The following is a 20,973-nucleotide window of genomic DNA, read 5'->3' as shown; positions in this document are numbered from 1 at the left end:
GTTCATGCACTGAGATGTGTCTAGGTCTGTTGTAGGGGAGAGAGAATTGGAATGTTTTGGTGCGGTAGAAGTGGCTGCACTTGTTCCCCATTCATGCAGGGATATCGGAGGGGTTGAAGGCCAAGAATTGGATGGATTCAAATAGGAGGATCCACCTACTAGATCCTGGGTTTTATGCTTGTATTGGGTGTATTAGGGTCCAGATTTTTTTGGTACAGTCCGAGCAGACTTGTTCTCTATTTAGGTATCAGAACTAGGAGAGTCAGGGCCAAAGTTTGGCTGGGTCCAGAGGCTGGTTTTGGGACACTCATGGTCTAGGATGAATCAAGATCCAGATATTTTGGTACAGTCCGAGCAGTTAGACTTGTTTTTTATTTGATTGGGAACTTGGGGGGGGGGGGGGGGAGGGGAAATCAGGCAGTATCCAAGTATATCCAGCTTTTACCCTTGTCTCACTCTGAGCTTTGGTTTTGGGATTTTCCACAAAATTTCTGCCTAAATCTTGTTGTCATGTAGGTCACAGGTTCTCGACCTTTTTCTTTCTGAGGTCCCCCCCTCCCCACATGCTCTAAAAACTCCATAGTCCATCTATGCTACAACAACTGTTTTTCTGTATATAAAAGCCAGGGCTGGTGTTAGGGGGTAGCAAGCAGGGCAGTTGCCTGGGGCCCCATTCCACAGTGGGCCCTGGAAGCAAAGTTGCTCACTTTTTGGCTTCAGCTTGGAGCCCCAGCAAGTTTAAAGTCACCCTGCTCGGTGAACTCCCTTAAAACCTGTTCACGGCCCCCCAGTGTGCTCCAGATCCCTGTTGAGAACCACTGATGTAGGTGATTCTTCCATAAAATTCCATATCTTCCTTCACAAAGTTTTAGGGTTACAAAGGATACGTCCTTCAAAGTCTTTAGACAAACATTTCATGAAGTGTGTGCATCCAGCCAATGAGAGAATTCCATTCCCAGCTTGTATCCCCTGCTTCCTACTGGGCAGTCACTGAGGGAGACTTTTACACACTCATTTTCTCTGACTCTGCTGCCCTGTCCTGGGAGTCCCAAGTATTTCTCAGAAACACAGCACACAAGCAGATTTGCAAGCCCCATGTAATTTACCCTGCAGCCTCTATTCGACCTTGTTTAACCTAATAAGGTGCAGATTGCTGGCAAAAATCAACTTAGATATTTGGAGCCAAAAGTTTCTTTCAAATGTGATAACCACCTAGGCAGTATTTACTGCGCAAATAGAAAGAGCATGTTGATTTAACAATTAATCAATAAGAAACAATAATGTTACAAAGTGAAACAAACAAATGATACATTTGTTATGAAGAAATGACCATCCTTCTTTTTCCCACAGGAGACTGGCAAAGGAGAAGTTGCTGCTTTCTTGTAAATGCAGGGGCTGCACTTCTTCCTTGCCCTTATTCAAGGGCAGGGAGGAAAGGTGGAAACTCCTTCCAGCCTCCACTTCACTGCACACCCACATCAGGGCCACCCAAAATCTGTCCAGTTCTGCCACCCTTAGCAATATTGAGTAGTAAAGCAAACAGACTCACTGCATTTAATGAGACTAGACACCTAAGTAAGTACCACTCAACCTGAGTCACAGTGGCAGTAGTAGTACCTTCCTATGCAAGTGTTCCCACTGGGAGATTATCCTGAGTTAGAACTAGAGGATCAGGCCCCTAAGCTATGTTTGTTTATTGTGGCAACTTACCATTTTTGCAGTGACAAGGTGAAAGTGACCCTGGGCAGAATAAATATATAGGTCTGGATTCTGATTTCAGTTAAATAGAGGGAGTTCACTGACCTGAATGAAGTTCCTCCAAGTTTACATTGATATAAACAGGAGCACAGTCTGACTCATGGAGTGCAAAGTATGGGCTAGTCTTCCTGAGGTAAAGATTGAAAAAACAACCCTGTGTTACAATATTTGGAAAGGAGAAGCAAGGTGAATGCAATTTCCTTTGCATTGTGTTTGTGAGTAAGAGCATGAAATGAATGTTTGATAAATTATCATTACAGAGATTACAAAAACAAAACCACACATAAAAGGCTTCTTGTGGTATTCTATTTATCATGACTACTATTTCAAAATTGATATATGGAAGATTTAAAAACCACAGCACTTAATTTAATTTAAATTATCCAGACTAATTTAAGTATGTATTTTGCTTTAGTCTAGATATGCCTCACATTAGTTTGCACTGTAGTTTTTAAATCTTCCTGGTTTGATATGAATGGGGCTGAGGAATGGCCAAGCTGTATGGGAGCTCCCACACTAGTCTAAGGAACTTTTTCCTACTCAGGATTATTTATACATTTTAAACTGGTTTTATGGCAAATTAACATAAATAGAGGTAATTGTCTTCAGAAGAAATTTGTCAGAGACCAGATTTTTAGATCCCTGTAAAATGTGACCAGTAAAGTAATATATTGCCTCACTGTGATGAGCTGGAATTTACAGATGTAACTTCCAATAATACTAATATAAACTTTGAAATTTACCAAACTACCAATACCATAAACTCGTAATATTGAGGGCAAAGTGAAGTCTATGACTGGCTTTGGAAGAGATCTGAAGTTTAGAGGAGTATATTCTCCTCTCATTGTGAGGGTATTTACAGGTTTAATTCCCTTTAATATTAACAGAAAGATGTATTCCCATGGCTTTGCACTGAGAGAAGAACAGCCCCTTCCACGTTTCAGAGTTCTCTTCCAGAGCTATTCATGTACTTAAGTTCATCTCACTGAAATGCACAGGAAAGCAGTTTCTTGTAAGTGCAAAGTTTGTTAGAGGGTGCACAGTTTCATAGCACTTACCCTAAAAGCCTTTATCAATGAAAGCTTCTTTTTAGTGGGAAAGCAAATAAAACAAAACAGCTCTTTTATGCTCACTGCATGTGTTTTCCAGAGGTGGAATATAATAGGTCAAATTCTGGAGGTGCACAAAGTGTGTATAAGTGAGGTCAAAGTTTGGCTGACTACATTTAGCAAGTTCTGTCTTTGGTTCCCTGCTCTTCTGTATATCCCTGGCTGAATTCACACATTCCAATTACTACTAGTATGCCACCTCAGTTTTGTCTTCAATTCTTCTCTCTCTTTCTCCTCACATCCAAACTCTTGCTATATCCTATCTCTTCTTCCTCTAGAGCATCTCTAAAATCCATCCTTAACTCTTCACCCCCACACACCCCACTGCTAAAACCCTTGTCCATGCCTAGGTCATTTCTCATGTCTGCTACTCCTCTCTGGCTACCTGGCATCTCATTTTGCTCTGCTCCTCCGGTCTATGTTGCTGCCAGACTCATCCATCTCTCTTGCTGTTCTGACCAAATAATTGCCTTCTTCTCACTTTCTGCATCAAATTCAAGACTTACCTTCAAGGACTTGCACTACTCCTCTTCTGCCTACTACATCTCAGCTGATATCTTCTTCTGTTCACCATCCTGTAGCCTATGCTCTTGTCAAGCCTGTCTTAAATGCTCCACTACCTCTCAGCCTCAGGCCCTTACACCATGAAACATCCCAGAACATGTATTAATTTAATATGAATCATTTCCATTTTTTCAAGTTAGTATTCTCTGCATTTAAAAATCATATGTTGGGTAGGCATTTTTAAAAGGCAAGAACTTCCTTATTATAAAGGAAATGGAAAATTAATCACAGTTCAAGAAGGGTGTTGATAAATTGGAGAAGGTTCAAAGAAGAGCCAGTAGAATGATTATCATGAACCATGCTTTTCAATCCTTTAAACTCAAATAGCTCAACAAAGAGAAGGTTAAGGAGTGACACAGTTTATAAGTATCTACATGGGGAACAAATATTTAATAATGGACTCTTCAGTCTAGCACAGAAAGGTATAACATGACCCAATGGCTGTAAATTGAAGCTAGACGCAATCAGACTGGAAAAAGGTATACATTTTTAAGTGAGCATAATTAGCCATTACAATAATTTACCAAATCTGGTGGTGGATTCTCCATCACTGACAATTTTTGAATCAAGTTTGGACAATTTTATAAAGGACCTGCTCTAGGTATTTTTGGGAGAAGTTAAATGGTCTGTGCTATATAGGAGGTCTGATTAGATGATCACAATGGCCCCTTCTGGCCTTGGAGTCTATGATATCTATGAAACTTCCTCATTAGGCAGAAATCAATAGCATCCTCAGAATCACACCTTGGAAAAGGGTCGGTTCTGCAACTTTGACTCCTATGAAATATCCTGTGACATGAATTGGGAGTAATCATACAGGTAAGGGATACTCATGTAAGAAAATTGCAGAAGCAGATTCAAAATAAAGGTGGGTTCCTTCTTTCACTAACTTCAATGGCAAAAGCTCTAATGGACTTTGATTATAGCAGGGCTGGGCCCTATGTCTACTTCAGAATGTTGAGGAAACCTCGATACGGATTGATTGGTGAAATAAAGATGTAATAATTTATGCTGGTTTATAAAAGCCAACTGTGAACAGCTGAACAACATAAACCCAGGTTTGATCTGACATATTTTAATCAAACTGTCTGAAGATTCAAAATACTATGTTTACTTGCAAAGCATATATTAAAATTCTAAATACTGTAAAATCTTGTTGAATATATGAGACAATTACATTATTATGTAATAGGGATTAAATCCAAGACATAACAGCCATCAAAAATCTTTTGTAGCTAATCTCATTCTGAATATAGCTTGCTGAAGGGGAATGATGATCTTGTGGCTAAAGCATAGGACTCTGAGTCAGGCCATTTGGGCTCTATTCCTGGCTTTGCCACAGTGTAAGTTTGGGCAAGTCACTAAAACTCCCAACTCTCCCCATCAGAAGGTAGCCACACTGTTTATCAGAGATGAAACTAAAGTCAAAATAGGTTTAAAAGAAATGTAGTTCTAAGAAACAAATAAAATGTTGTCATTTTAAATGTCCTATGAACATTATTATTATACAGTGTAATATATTAATTGTATATTGCAATTAATTTTGTACTAGGTGGTTATAGGCAGGTATGAAGGCAAGGTGTCTGCCCAGAAGAGCTTGTGTAACCCACACACCTCCTCAGTGTGAAGTTCTGTCCCAGCTCGTGGCACCAAGACCACTTATAGATTAATGAGTCTGCTACAGCCTTAGCTAAGGGCCATGTGGCTTTTAGCTCATGCAGTAGAGCAGGGGTAGGTAAACTACAGGCCGTGTCCCACCCATCAGATGTTTTAATCTGGCCCTCGAACTCCCGCCAGGAAGCAGGGTCTGGGGCTTGCCGCGCTCCAGCTGGGGAGTCGGGTTGGGAGCTTGCCCTGCTCCACACATGCCATGGCTGCTCCATGCAGCTTCTGGAAGCAGCATCATGTCCCCCCTCTGGCTCCTACATGTTGGGGCAGCCAGGGGGCTCCAAATGCTGCCCCTGTCCTGAGTGCCACCCCCACAGCTCCCATAGGCTGGGAACCATGGCCTATGGGAGCTGCAGGGGCTGTACCTGTGGACAGGGCAGTGTGCAGAGCTGCCTGGCCATGCCTCTACGTAGGAGCCGGAGGTAGGACCTGCTGCTGCTTCCAGGAGCTGCTTGAGGTAAGCACCCCCAGAGCCTGTACTCCTGACCTCCCCCCCGCCCTCCAGTCCCTTGCCCCAGCCCTGATCCCCCTCCCGCCCTCCAAACCCCTCAGTCCCAGCCTGGAGCACCCTCCTGCACCCCAGACCCCTCATCCCCAGACCCATCTCAGAGCCCGCACTCCCAGCCAGAGCCCTGTCCCCTCCCCCCTTGCACCCCAATCCCCTGCCCCAGCCTGGAGCCCTCTCATGCACGCTGAACTCCTCATTTCTGACCCACCCCAGAGCCTGCACCCTCAGATGGAGCCCTCACCCCTTCCTGAACACCCAACCCCCAATTTTGTGAGCATTCATGGCCTGCCATACAATTTCCATACCCAGATGTGGCCCTCGGGCCAAAAAGTTTGCCTACCCCAGCAGTAGAGGCTCATACATTTAGCTCCAGAGGTCTCATATTCAATCCTGACCACTGGGGTCTATCCATGTTACACTTTCAATCTCCATACCATCACAAAAGTGAGGATAGGAAGCAACAAAAGCAATATGCTTTGATAGTGAAGTGCGGTCCACTTCATTAGTTCCACAGTCGAGTTTGTCTTCATGCCTTTTCCTAGAGTGAATCATCAGAATATGGTGGCACAGTGCAAAAACCAGATATGCAGCATACATACCATATGAGCTAAGACTCTATTTGTGGAGTTTGTTTATGTAGGTCTATTGAAAAATCCTTTGTAATGGATTTGATTGCCAAATCCAACATAGGTCAATCGTAACCAGAAATGGTCTAACAGCCGTTTTAGTGGCCTTTGTGAAATCAGCTGATGGTCTCAGTCTCTTTCTTAGTGAACAAGAGTCTTCATTGCCACAATCATCCTCACATGTTGGCAGTCTCAGTAGCAACAGAGGCCTAAGACTGAGTGAATCTGCATACAGATCAACCCTTTAGGTGAAAACATCTTAGTTGGGAAGTTCCCACTGCTACTGCTCACACATGCTTTACCTGGTTGTGAATAAACAGCAGAATTCAGTCTCCAAGACTATCCATGTACACACTTTATTAATATTACATTCTACAGAATTTAAGAAACTAAATAAAAAGGGGCTTTTTTCAGTACAATCATACCAGTTGTCTCCAGCATACGGTACCATAATTCTTGCATTAATAATACTTCCCTGTTTCTAGAATTATAACAGTTGAAAAGAAGTCAGATTTGGGGAATTATAACAACAGTTGAAAAGAAGTCAGATTTGGGGAAACAGTATGTTCAAACTTTAGCTATCATTCTCAGGAGAACTAAACAGAGGACTCTCGAGTAGAAGTGGAGAGATTATATTACCTCTGTATTTGGTACAACTGCAACCAGTGCTGGAATACTGTGTCCAATATTCAAAAGATATTGATAAATTGGAGAGGGTTAAGAAAAGAGTCACAAGAATGCTTAAAGGATTGGAAAAAAATGAGAGACTCCAGGAGCTCAAACTATTTAGCTTAACAAAGAGTAGGTTAAGGGGTGATTTGATCTCAAGCTGTAAGTACACACCTACATAGGGAACAGAAATTTGATAATTGTCTCTTCAATCTAGCAGACAAAGATATAACAAGATCCAGTGGCTGAATGCATAGGCGGCTCGTGAGTCTTCCATCTGGGGAGGTTTACATGTGAGTGCCAGATGCTTCCTAGAAGTGTGGGGGGGCACTGGTGCCTGGACTGTGGCCCTGCCCCAAGGCTCCACCCCCCACTTTGCCTCTTCCCCAGAAACCCCACCCCCACTCTGCCCACTCCTCTTCGCCGTTTTCCCCCAAGGCCTCTCCGCGCCTGCTGCTCATTCCTCTCTGCCTCTTTCCCCAAGGCCCGGCCTGCCTACCCCTCACTCCTTTCTGGGAAAGAGGAGCAAGTGGTAGGTGGGAGGAGACCTTGGGAGAAGAGGTGGAGCAAGAGTGGAGCCTCGGGGGAAGAGACTGAGGGGGGGGCGGGGTCTTGGGGCAGAGTGTAGGTGGGGCCATGGTTCAGGCACCGGTGGCTCCCCCCACTTCTAGGAAGCTTCCGGCGCTCCAAAGGTGGCTGGCTGGTGCACCTCCAAAGGGAGGTGACCCTTTAACAGTGTGGGTAATTACATTGACAAAATTTACCAAGGGTTATGGTGCAGTTTCCATCACTGGCAATTTTAAAATCAAGATTAGATATGTGTTTTTTCCCCCAAAAGATTTGCTCTAGTTCTAACAGGAATTATTTTGGGGAAATTTTATGGATTTTGTTACATTGGGAGGTCAGATTAGGTGATCACATTAGTCCCTTCTGACCTTATGTATGAATGAAAAGGACTTGAGAAGTCTTGTCAATTTTTGATTAACGGCAGATTAAAGCTTTATTAGGCAGTAAGAAAACCACTAGGGTGACACTCATAAATTGTATGGGATTTAAAACTTGCAATTCAAAATCAAGTGATTTAAACCTCAGTCCTACAAAGATTTACACAGGTCATTGACCTTACTTGAGATTAAGGAAATTACTCACAGTGCATACGGTTAATCATTTCTACAAATCCTTCACAGGATTAGGGCCTTAATTTGGTTATTATAGCATGGATGCCAGAGGAGGTGACTGATGCATAGGCCAAGATATCAGTTCATTAAAATGTTTGGAATTCAGGTTCTTTTAAAACAGAAAAATAGCCTTTGTTTTTGTTTTTTAAAAAACTTATTTGTCAAAAACCCCCCAAAACCTGTTGAGTTTTTCTACATTCTTCACGTTTATGCCTTTTATGATTGAAATTTGTACTAAAATGTTAATGAAATCATTATGGGGTTTTTTTTTTTTGCTTACCAAAATGATTTGAATAATATTTTTAATGAGAAATGGGTCCATTTTGAATCTTGAAAACAACGTTAATCTTGTTATGAATATTCTGAGCAGTACTACAAAATCTGATTCTCTAAAAGAATTGGACTTTCACTTGGCCCATTTTAGAACAAATCTGCTACAGAGGGGTGAAAAGGTTTATATACATAACGGTCCTAGCAAACAAATCGCTGTCTGTCCTGAGGTGCTTTTTGCCTGTATCTAGTCCAGCGAAACCATACAAACAGTGTTAATAATTGATGCTGAAGAGGGACAGCCAGGTCTAAGGTACATTCCCGCTCCCTACTATCTTATTTGCAGCAGCTCTGAGGACAGTCCCCGCGCACTAATGCTGCCAAGGGCACCAGTAGCAGCAGGTGTAGTAAGAGCGGAGGTGGGAAAAGAAAGAATAGGAAAAGTGGGAAGGGAGATCTGCCAAGGAGACGACGCCTTCTTGTTTTGCATCACCACCAGGATGCAGGGGCTGGGCAGCAGGAGGGAGCAGGAGTTCAAGAGAAGCACCGAGCATTTGGGCTTTTTCAAGTCCTCTCGGTAGTGCGGGCTGGGGAGCAGAGCCCAGGGGCAAGGGGGCTGTCACAGCTGCAGAGACAGGGTTAGGAGGAGACTGCAGGGGTGGGCGGGGGTTGGAAGGTGAAACTGAACTCGAAGCGCACAAGAAAGCTGAGCAAGAGACGCCGCAAAGCCGGGCGTCTCTGAATTGTGGTGCGCTGGGTGCTAATCTGCAGTTGAAGAGGTAGCCTGAGCCGGGCGTGCAGGCTCTGGGCCGCTGCATGGGGGAAATTGGGAGACACCGGCTTGACTCAGAGCCCGGTGTCCATTAACGGGGCGGGAGGGGCGCGCCCGGGAGCTAGACAGGCACCTCCGGCCGCCGCCACAAGTGACCCCAGGCTCGCGGCGCGGGAGCGGCGGCGGGCCGGCTCCTGGTGGCGGCGAGCAGCGGGGAGGGGGGCGAGATGCCCCGCCGGGGGGAGCGGCCGCCTCGCTCCCCTGTGGCTGTGCGGAGAAGCGGGCCCGCCGCGAGCCCCGCAGGAGGGGGCCGGGGAGGCAGCGGGCGGGCGGGCGGGCGGGCGAGCGAGGAGATAAATGGGAGGGAGCGGCACGGCGAGCGCCACAGGCAGCGAGCGGCGGCTCGGCGGCGGGCGGTGCCCGAGGCACAGCTGCGCGGCGGCGGCCCCCTAGCCGCCCGGGGCCGAGCGGGCTGCGGCGCGGCTGGGCTCGGCTGGGCTGGGCGCGGAGCGCGCCGCGCTGGTGGCTCGGCTCGGCTCGGGGCCGGCCGGCCGGCGGGGGGAGCGGGATGGGCTGCGCGCCCAGCATCCACGTCTCGCAGAGCGGCGTGATCTACTGCCGGGACTCGGACGAGTCCACCTCCCCCCACCAGACCGCCGCCCTCTCGCAGGGCACCGCCGCCCCCCTGCACGGCCTCTTCGTCAAGACCGACGCGGCCGACTCCATCCCCTCGGTGCTCGCCTACCAGAGCCGCCAGCCGCCGCCCGGCCCCGGCCCCGGCCCCGGCCCGCGCCGCCAGCAGCGCCGGGAGCCCGCCACCCCCGCGGCCGCCGGCCGGGCTGGGGCGCGCCGCTGCTGCAGCAGCGCCGAGGCGGAGACCCAGACCAGCCACACCAGTGTCAAGGTAAAGGCGGGGGGCGGGCCCAGGGGCCGAGTGGGGTCTGCCGCCTCCTCCCCTTGGCCCGCAGGGGGCGGCCGGCCGCGCCGGCGCTTGGCTGCCGGAGCTGCCCCGCTCGGGCAGGCGGCGAGTCCGCGCAGAGGCGCTGGCCAGAGCCGGGCGCGGGCTGGGGACCCCGGGAGCTGGGTTCTCTCCGCACGTGGGCCGCGTGTGCGGGCAGTAGCTTTCCAGAGGGCGATGGGCGTATGTCAAGCTTGCGATCCCTGCAAAAGCTTCTGGCGGCAGAGCGGTGGGTGGGTGTGTAGGGCGCGGGGCGAGATTTCATAAAGCCAGGCAGAGTCACAGCGGGGATTCTCACTCTAAAAGCACGTTTTCCCCATCCCGCGGCTGACTTATTTTACTAGGACTAATACTCAGTTTTAACACTCAGCCAGGGTACTGGAACAATTTGTATAGTGAGGGTGCTGAGAGCCACTGAACCAAACTGTAAACCCGCTAATAATGGAAACCACATCAAGCTAGGGGGTGCGGCAGCACCCTTAGTTCCAGCACCTATGCAGTCTACTATAAATGGGGGGGGGGGGAAATCACCCGTATATACATGAATGCACAAGTAAGTTCATCTTGGACAGACATGGCTATAGTACTGCTAGTAGTAGTTGGTGAAGTGGTTCAACAGATGGCTTTAGTCTGTAGGATTCATTCGCTGGAAGTCTGTGGCTGGATTCCAGCCATCAATGGTTAAGGTATGCATTGCAGCAATCTGCATGTGAAGTGTTACAAGTTAGATGTAGTAGTTATGAGGCTTATTATATAATGTGGTTTTGCTTGGGTTTTTTCCCTTTTGTATTTTGTTTGGTTTGGTTTTTAGGAATAGTCTTTGATTAACTTATATTCAAGTGGCCTGGCATTTTCTCTTCATAGCCATGAAGGGTCTGTAGGAATTACTTGTTCATGGTGTCATCACACTCAAAAGGTTAGGAGGACTTGTGGAACCTTAGAGACTAACAAATTTATTTGGAGACTGGACACAGTCATGATAGTGATACAGTTTAAGTTTAGTTACCTTCTCATGCTGTAATGGTGTGGCAGTACACATAACTTAGAAATTAAAGAGACACCATGAACTTAAAAATCACACTTCTGTCTGGAATCTTTTCACTTGAAACACATAAGCGTCATATAAGTGAAAGAGATTACAGGGAAAATAATTTCCCATGGTATATTTGCTTGCTGTATACATTTCATAGCATTCTGTGTATATTTAGTTTCATTGTTTCCATCATAGAGGGGCTGATCCTGCACCCTTAGAATGAATGGGAGTTTGTTATTGACTTCAGTGGGAGCAGAACTGGGGCAATAGCTAGTTAGTCAGTTTCCCCTGTTGTTTGTATGGGTGTTTCAGACAGCAACATGGGAGAAAAACATTTTAAAGGATAAGAAAATGTGATTGTAAAACCTACAAAACTTGGGGCTGATACAATTCTCCATACTGCTTTTAACTCTCTCTCTCAAAAAGGTCTCTTGGTTTCAAATTGGTGTCCCTTTAAAGGGACAATATTGAATAAAAAACATGCGTTATAAACAAATACATTCCTTTATCTATGTTACCAATAACACCTTTGGCTATTACAAATAAATGTATTTTAAAAATGCAATTTAATTTTCATAATTTATGTTCTGCTAGTTTTTTACATTTCTCTCAGCATAAAGAATGAAAATCAGTGAAGTCGGTTTGACTTTTAGGTTCTTGGTTCTGCAATGTTTTGGATTCAGACACTGCAGATGAATGTTCATTTACTTGAAAAGAACTGTTTTCATTGAAATGTTTAAAAAGTGAGAATATTTCTGTTGTTTTTAGATTTTATAAAATCTTGTTTTTACAGCATTTAAATTTTGGGCCAAATTCAAATTTCCCTTTAACTTTTGTCACTATGTTCTATAAAAGTATGCCAGAGAAATAATGCCCCCACTTGTACATATTCTACATTCTGTGACTAAAGTGAGGTTGGATATTGCAGAATTATTACCCATACAAAACACTGTTCAGTTCCGACCTGGTTACAGAGAAAAATTAAAAGCATGATACTGTAGTTTTGTGTTGGTAGATACAGGTAAAACAAATTAAAGAAAAAATATTCAGAATTTTGGCAAATAGTCTGTTTATATTCAACTGCCCATTGTTTTAACTATTATAACTCTTGGTTCAATATATTATCAGGAATGCAGCGTCTCCATTGTGGTCTGAGTTGTTATTTTTAGGGAAAGAAAATCGATTCATTTATATATAGCATTAATAGGCAGGTTAACCCTGATGTCTTCATCAAATTCCAGTTTGGATAACTATGTACTATGTAGTTCTACCTACCTTTCCATTGCTGTTTTCTCTGTCTTTACATTCTGTCCTAAACAGTTGTATATTGCAGCTCCTGGTTAATGCATTGCTTGCCTGAGGTGGCCACACTTCAGTGGTGGATCATTTGCATATCAGTTTGTTTATAAAACACTTTCAAGTTGATCAATGTAACTGCATCATCACAATATACAACTGGCATTAAAAGAGAAGTTTACCCACAGTATGTTTTCAACCCAAAGTAATTCAAACGAAAGGTAACAAAGACTGATTGTTGTTGTTTAAAATGTCATGCATAAACTTGATTTAAGTCCAAATAATCTGTAGCTCATTATGAGTGAGACAATGGTTATAAAAATACATTTCCCCACTTACTTTTTAACAAAATGTTCTAGTCTTCATCAGCCTCAAGCATTCAAGTCTGTTAGTCAACATTCAGGGTACTTACGCCAACCATGGGCAGGAATCTCAGGTAAGTGTGTGAATGCATGTCCCATTACTGTGTTTAAATGTATGGGTGGTGCATGACCCCAGTGTAGTGGGACACAGGTAATGAATTTTCATTAATTTACTCGTACTAGAAGTAGTGCGACAACAAACAGAGGTATTGTTGTCATCTGCTTTTCATTCCCCTGTACAGTTAGGTGGGGCCATGCAGACCAGTTTGTTTATGTACACAGGGATCTCCCTTGAATCATCCTGAGAGATCTCAATGAAACTTTTATGGAGATACACTGCAGTCCTCTCCCAAAAGTTTTTAGAGATGGCAGCCTTATTTCTTCCTCTGCAGTAAGACACATCAGTGTGCGATTTCTTCAGCTGGCACCATTGCAGTAAACAGGTGCCTATGGGCCCATGTGGCTTCAGGATGCCAACATGGGCTGTACTCTCTGTGCCTTTGTTACCCTCAGAGTGAGGGTATCAGCCAAAATCACGACCACCTATGGAAAATAGTGCCAATGCTCAGGGCCATTGCCCTGCAGTGATACACATGGAAATAGGGGCTGAAATTTTATTGTTTCACGCAACCCAACAATTCCCTCCTCATTCCAACCCATGACCTTGCTGGGCTGTTGTCACCATGCCTGGAGCTGTGAGTGGCGGTGTGCACAGGCTTTCCAAAAGCTGAAATGTCAATAAGCATGTCTCACACTTTAGGGGAGCTAGGGAAGGGAGTTCTGAAACTTTTGCTTTCTGGTTCTGACTATATATACAAGGATACTTAGGTGTGTTTTATCTGTTCCCCCTCCACACTCACTGAGCATCTTAGCCAGATAAGGAGGGGAAAAAAGAGGACTCAGGAAGAGGTTCTTTGAGATCCTGCAAGCCAGCATTGCATTGGACTGTGAACAGAAGGCCTGGAAGATGAATATTTCAGACAGGATGAAGAGGGAAAGAGCAGACAAGAGACAGGCTGAGGAGTCAGAGAGGGAGATGCATCAGGGCATAATGGGGCTTCTCTGGCAGCAAACAAAAATGGCTGAAGAGTCTTGTTGACCTACAGGTTCAACAATCATAGGCTCGCCTCCTTTTGCAGTCAATAGAGAACTCCATTTTAGCACTTCCTGACATCCCCCAACTTTCCATGTGACACTAGGGGCTGCATCCCTAATCCTCCAACTCCATCCCAGGGGACATTGAGTTCAACCACAGCTTCACATGCCCTACCCTTGAGAGACTTGTTGCTTTATGTGTAGCCAAAATTAACTGAAATGAACATGACTGTTCTTTCCCCTTGTTAGAATCTGTTCACTTAATTTATTATGGAAGTTTTTTAATTGTATTTGCTTTTTAATTGCACATTGGGTTTTGTTTTGTTTTTTTGCACTGGTTTTGATACACGATGAAACTCTATTTTTTGGAAAATAATTTCTCTTTATTACTTCACAACATATGCTGCAGAATGTCTATCACTAATTAAAAAACACTCACTACTTGTTATTGTTCAGGGCAACAGAACTCATAGAATCAGCAACAAACACAGTTTAATAATTATAAATGTACAGCAAGCACTGCAAAATTAATAGGTGCATTAACAGATAGTGTTATGTTCATAAATGTATACTAGGCATCACACAATTCCTAACAGCACCCAAAACTGCACAGCTAGGTAGAACACAATCCATCACACCATATTACTGTGGCTGACTGTTAAAGTGCTCTTTCAAGGCCTCCCTCTCCCGTATAGCTCCTTGTTGAGCTCTTCTAATAGCCGTTGTGTTTGGTTGTTGAAACTCAGCAAACAGCTATTCTACATCCACCCCAGCAGCAATTTTTCCCCTTTTGCCTCATAGATAAGCAGGACATAACAGGCAACTCTAAGCTTTGGGATATTTTTCTCACTGAGATCCAATCTAGTGAGTCTCTTGGACCTCCTAAAAACACATTCAGCTGTCATGTTGGGCCTGCTGAGACGTTAGTTGAATCTTTCCTTGGTGCTGTCGAGGTGGCTGGTGCATGGCTTATTAAGCCAGGGTAGCTAGAGGTAGACTGAGTCCCCCAGGATCACTGTTGGTATTTCAGCATTGCCAGTGGTGATCCGCTGGTCGGAAAAGAAAGTCCCTGCTTGCAGCTTTCTCAACAGTCCTGTGTTTTTAAAGATGCAAGCATCATGCACCATCTCTGATCAGCCGATATTGACATAGATGAAACTTCCCTGGTAATCCACCAGTGCTTGCATATCCAGAGAAATGTAGGTCTTTCTGTTGGTGTATTCTCTGGCAAGGTGGGTGGCTGGCAAAACAGGGACATGCTTGCCATCTGCCGTTTGGGGACCCCATTGCTTCAATCCATCCGTTACATCTGGTATGTTACCAGAATCACAGTCCTGCACAGCAGAAGATTATTAATGGCCTTACACCCTTGCATGACAATGGCCCCTTCTCTGGATTTCCAACTCCAGAATGATTTCCTACTGTCTGGTAGCAATCCAGCATTAAAAGCTTCCACAGTGCGATCACTTTCTTCTCAACTGTCAGTGCAGCTCTCATTCTGGTGTCCCTGTGCTGGCAACGTGGGGCGAGCTTGGCACACAGATCCAGGAATAAAAGAAAAGGAGTACCGGTGGCACCTTAGAGACTAACAGCCACCGGTACTCCTTTTCTTTTTGCGAATACAGACTAACACGGCTGCTACTCTGAGATCCAGGAATATGGCCTTTTACATCCAAAAGTTCTGCAGCCACTGCTTGTCATCCCAAGCATGCATTACGATGCAATCCTACAAGTCAGTGCTCATTTCTCAGGCCCAGAAGCAGCGCTCCACCATCTGAAGCAGCTCCGTGAATGCCCCCAACAATCTTGAATTGGTTTTCACTATGTCCCACAGCAGTCTGTCCTCTACAAAATTGTCATGTCCCCTGCTGCTGCGGTTCTTCCTGCAGCTGTGCAAATACTGGAAGATAGTTTGTCCTGTATTTGCAGTGCACATGACAGAGCTATGTAGGCTCCATGCTTTTGTTGGAGATGGCAGACAGTGAAAAGTGCCATGTGGGATTTTTTTAAAAAAAAGGTGTGAAAATAATGCGATTTGGATGGTATATGGGGATGGAGAAAGTTGCATGATTGGAACTTGACCACTGGCTTCCCATCATCCTGCATGAGTTGTTTCTGCCTCACCATGCATTGCCAAAATTTCCCAGAAGACAGTGCACTGGATGAGGGTGAGTTGCACACCAAAGGGATACTCGCCCTTGTTGCACCACACTGTGTACCAACACAAGCACTCCTAATGAGTACACCCAACATCTACACAAGGAGACAACAGTCAGGGGCTTGAGCGATATACCAACTGTGGGAGCTTTATGCTGATGTAACTTTAGTCACCAAAGTTTGTAGTATAGACATGGCCTAAGTAAGCATGCATTCTTTCCCTTAAAGACTAGTGTTACATTTCAAAATTCCCACTGCTTAAGTGAAGCTTCTGCTTGACATATATTCATATTGGTAATAATACTTTGCAAATCTATAGCAAATCTTTCATTTGAGGATATCCAAGCATTTTACAATTATTAAATAATGACACCAACATCCTGTACATAGGACGGAGAAGGGATCATTCACCCATCACTCAAATGCAGCCAGTTCTGGGTTGTGTACAGCAACGTTCCACAACACTTTAATAAAGAATATCATAGAAGTAAAGAATATCAGATCCAGAGAAAAGTTGGCCTTGAGCTAACAATTAGATTCTTATGCAAAGTGCTATGTAAACTTCAGTTACAAGAAGTGGTCAGGTCTTCTATTTTACACCTCATCAGGAAGATGACACTCTTACTAAAAGATGGTAATATTGTTAAAAAAATTCTATAGAAAAGATAATGCGAAAAACTGCCCAGTGAAAACTTTTGTTCAAACATTCATTAAAACAATTCTTTAAGTAAGCTGAAGAAAATAACAAAAGTAGAAGTTTAAAAATTATTTTTGTCAGAAACTCATGTCTATTAGATATCTAAGATAGTATAACCACACTTGTAAAAGAACTGTTTATCTATATTTGCTAATTAGGACTTAATTGTAAAGAAGTTAAAAATACAGTTACAAATTGCAAATGTTATAGCAATATATTTACTTAAAATGTTAGTTTAGAAATTCCATATTTTTAAAGTATCAAGTGGTTAAATCTATTAATTTTGAAGATTTTAAATTCAGTTAATTTTAAACCTAACCTTGCTTGCCTAAGGATCGAACTTTAAAAGGTTCTGCCGTCCATTAGTTTTCTACTGATACCTTGGTCCTCCTTGCTTTTCTATTTGAAAGGAAGGCGAGCCAGTAGGGTTTCTTTTCTCTTGCCATTTGTCTTTGTTGTGAACTTTACTCCAGGTTTTTCTTTGCTTCCTGGATGACAATCACAGCAGAAGCAGTTCTTGATGGAGTCTTCAAATTCTTTGTTAAAATCCTAGATTTACTTTTATGAAAACAGCTCATTTGAAACATGGCCCAGAAAGGGAAAGAAATACAGGGACCATACTCTCTTGTTTTATCAGACCAGTAACTATATTAACTCTGCTGAGGAAGTTGATTCTCACTGAGCTTCTTAGTGCCCTATGGTCTGCCTTTCCTGTTCACAAAGAAAAAGGAATGAATGAAAAACATATGAATCTGAGGAGGAGAGGGTTATGGAAAGCCTTGAGAAACCTGAGCACTGAGAGAGGTGTTAGGTCCACAAGCCCATGGGGAGGTGCAGTTCTTCAGGCTTCCTCTTCCTTCATGGTCCTTCCAAATGGATATGGTATTCTTTGCTTCTGAGACATTCTAACGGGGTCCAACCTGGAGCACTGCCTTGCACCAAGAGAAATATTCAACTCCATAAAGCAACATCTTGCCTGAAACAATTTAAACAAAGAGATTGATAGTAGAGCTCTTAGAAAAGTTTCTTTTCTTTTTCATTATACTGCTGTTCTGATGGCTGCTATTCCACTCATTGTATGCAGCTAGAGTTCTCATAGCACAGAGAGGGCAGATACAGGGGGAAAGCCTCCTTGAAGATGAAATCTGAGTCACTCAGGACAGCCATTTGTAGAAGCAACCTCCTTCTTCATGTTGCATTACGTTGTGGGAATCTTGTTTCGCCACTAAGTATGGTCTGTAATGGCCTGACAGTCCTCTTGACTGTGCCCTTGGATAGCAAAGGTATGGAATAAACTGAAAAATGATGGTAACGCAAGGAGTGTTACAATCCTGAGCCTGAGGGACATAGGATAGCAATCTTCTTAGAGCTGCTCTATTATCAGGCTTGGCCTGGACAATTCTAAGCATGTAGGGGACACCAAATAGCTCAGGCTTCAAATTTGTAACCATCTTCTATAAATGAGTATAATAAGAAAGGCTCTGCACAGATTTTGCTCTCGTATGCCAGACTTCATGTGGTATAGGTGAATTCCAAAAAATACTGTAGTTACTGTGAGAAGCAACACTAGACATGGAAGTCTGTGGCTGGAAGCCCTGTTATGGCCTGGATGAAACAGTATCTCAAGAAAACAAAACATCCTGACAGACAGACAGACTTAAGTAGTATCTGCTCTTTTCAAAGGACATACTGTGTTTCCAGGAATGGCCTGCATGATCACAGACTCCTGGGTTGCTATAGACATTAACTTGTTGATCTAAGTAGACAGCAGTAACTATCCAGGCCCAGGAGCAGCATTTGTGGATACTTCTGCCATCCCCAGGACAGATTTTCTTTGGCATGCGTTTTCTCTGGTGCGCCTACTTCACAGTATCACAAGAATAGTGTGAAAGGTTACCATGATAGTAGTAGCCTCAGACTAATCTAAATGATGGAGGGGATTCTCTTCTTCTGCTTCTCCTACACAACTTTCTATCTCATAGCAGCTAGACATCGAAGAAGGGTTCAAAAGGGATGACTAATGAAGGGGGATGACTAGTTGCCATGGACTATGTTTGAAACCCTGGATAGATATTTTACTTCAGTCACTAGCTACTGTGTTTTAGACTTGCTTTAGTTTTTGGTACTGTCAAGGCAGAAGTGGCTTCTCTCCCCAATAGCCCAGAATTTTTATGAGGGAAATTAAACAAAGACCTTTCCTCCTGGTCCCTTGAAGTTCGTGTCAGCTCTGGGAGCCGTTAGGGGAAGAGTGCAGGGTGTACAGATTGGGTCTCAGCTGATAGATTAAATATTGCTCCATGGCAAGCAGAGAGTGCAGTCTTTTTGCATGTTCTCTCTGTAGTATGCCAGGCTGTGCAGTTCTGCTGCAGTCTGAAGCTTGCGTATCTGAAAAATGAAGAACCATTATTTTTCCCTATGGATATACTAGTTGAGTTTCATCAGTCACAAAATTATGTACTAAGAATGCAGAAATAGATATTCTTATTCTTAAACCATGACTGGCTGTACTGCCTGTCAGTTGGAGATGAAAGGAGAAGCATTGCAGTAGTCACATAATGATAGATTAGCATGTAGAAGGCTTATTAACAGGTAAACATTGTCAACTGGAGCTTGGAATTGATTCTAAGCTCTAAAAAATGAAATAATCTACATGTTCAGTTTTGTAGTTTCTGAATATAAAATTGAAAAACCTTTCTTTTAACAATGCCTTTTTGGTTTACTGTACTGAATTGCATTTGATATAACAGTATTGCTTGTGGTGAAAGTGGTAAGCATCTGGTTCGCTTTTCTGTCTGCAAGAAAGAGGATAAGAACAATATGTGAAAGAAGTGGGGAGGGAGACAATGCAGGTAACTTGTAGGAAGGGCTTAGAGAAACATTGTGAAAAAGCCTGATCCAAAAACCACTGGAGTCAATATCTTCACTTCAACCAGTCAAATCTAACCCTGTTTTCTTTGTTATGGTTTTCTCATAGCACAAAATACTTCTGGAACATGTTAAACCTGTATGATTTTATTGGATTTCTCTTTAATATGTATGTAATTTTTCCTAAATAATTTTTAGGGAAGATTAGATTAAAGGTCTTTTTACCTCTGTGTACCGGTGTGGTTGCTAGGAAATAGTATGTGAAGTGTTTCAGAGTGCAGCAGAATTAACTCTTTTTCTGAAGTGTTGTCATGGTGACTAAAAGCAATATTTTCTGGACTTCAAAAAATAAAATAAGACAAGGATAGCAGAATTATAATTTTAAAAAAATCCTATAACAACCTTATTGGATGTTAAAATAGATGCATTATAAATAAATGTGCAAAGATCTGAAGTCCAGTTTAATGTGTATTGAAAAAACATTTTTGTGGGAAGGGGAATGACTTTGTAATGATGAAAACTAGGGATATGTTTACACTTTGATCTGGAGGGTGTGCTTCCCATCTTGAAGTGACATTCTAGCCATTATCCAACTAATGTGCTAAAAGTAGAATGTAGCCACAATAGTGCGAATACACAAGCTAGCTCCTCCTGCCACTTGCGCTGCCATCACTATGCTCTATTTTTAGCACGCTGGTTTGAAGAGAGCTAGCACGAGTATGTCTCCTTGATCTAGGAATCACACCCCCAGCTGGACATGTAAACATACCTAAGTGTTTGACCCTGTGGTATATTGCTGTCTTCCATTCAGCCAGTTTAATAGTCACCTTGCTACCCCAGTAATTCATCGATTTTGCAATCTAATAATAGCTTCAATTGACTTCTGGTGGAAACATCATCTTTATGCATAGAGGTAACTAAAGTTGGGTGATTTGTTAAGGGGATTTTTAGTTTTCCATCTCAAGGTGACTAGTTCAAATGTGCCACAGACTGATAGTGACTGCCTGTAATTAAGGCCTTGTCATGTTCAGTTTTTACCAGTTTTTACAAAAGCTATTGTTCATTTTTTTTCTGATTTTTTCACCTGAACTTTGGAAGTGCTGGAAACTTCCAAGACCCAACTTCCTGCTCCAAAAGGAGAGATAGTGACTCAGTAACCTGGGCCACCATCTCTCCTTCCTGAGCAGGGAACCGGGTCAGAAGTACTGGAACGCCTTGATTGCTGGTGTGTATACTGTTGGCAATTCCATGCCCACCACATATACATTACTAGTTTTGAAGATAGCAGAGATAGATAACAGCTTTCAAAGCAAATATAAGTTAGTAAACTACTTCTCATGCTAAAATGGGTCAGAAATGAAAAACTGTATCTGACTCTGTTTCAGAAC

General features: G+C 43.4%; 1 protein-coding gene across 2 annotated transcripts in view; it reads left to right on the top strand.

Annotated features, from left to right (window-relative positions):
- Positions 1-20,973, top strand: part of PDE8B (phosphodiesterase 8B) — a 182,174-nt gene that overhangs the window by 581 nt on the left and 160,620 nt on the right. Inside the window, exon 1 of one of the 2 annotated variants that reach the window (XM_038402073.2) lies at positions 9,621-10,026. The exons of the other annotated variant lie outside the window; for it this stretch is intronic. Within the exon in view, the coding sequence (XP_038258001.1) occupies positions 9,691-10,026 (336 nt within the window). The 5' untranslated portion in view covers positions 9,621-9,690. Of the gene's footprint in view, positions 1-9,620; positions 10,027-20,973 lie in introns of those variants that run through there. 2 annotated transcript variants of the gene reach the window in all.

The sequence above is a fragment of the Dermochelys coriacea genome, chromosome 5 (genome assembly GCF_009764565.3).
Source record: "Dermochelys coriacea isolate rDerCor1 chromosome 5, rDerCor1.pri.v4, whole genome shotgun sequence".
In the NCBI taxonomy this organism is placed as follows: domain Eukaryota; kingdom Metazoa; phylum Chordata; order Testudines; family Dermochelyidae; genus Dermochelys; species Dermochelys coriacea.
The sequence above is the reverse complement of the archived record's forward strand: the minus strand, read 5'-3'. Positions and strand labels throughout refer to the sequence as shown.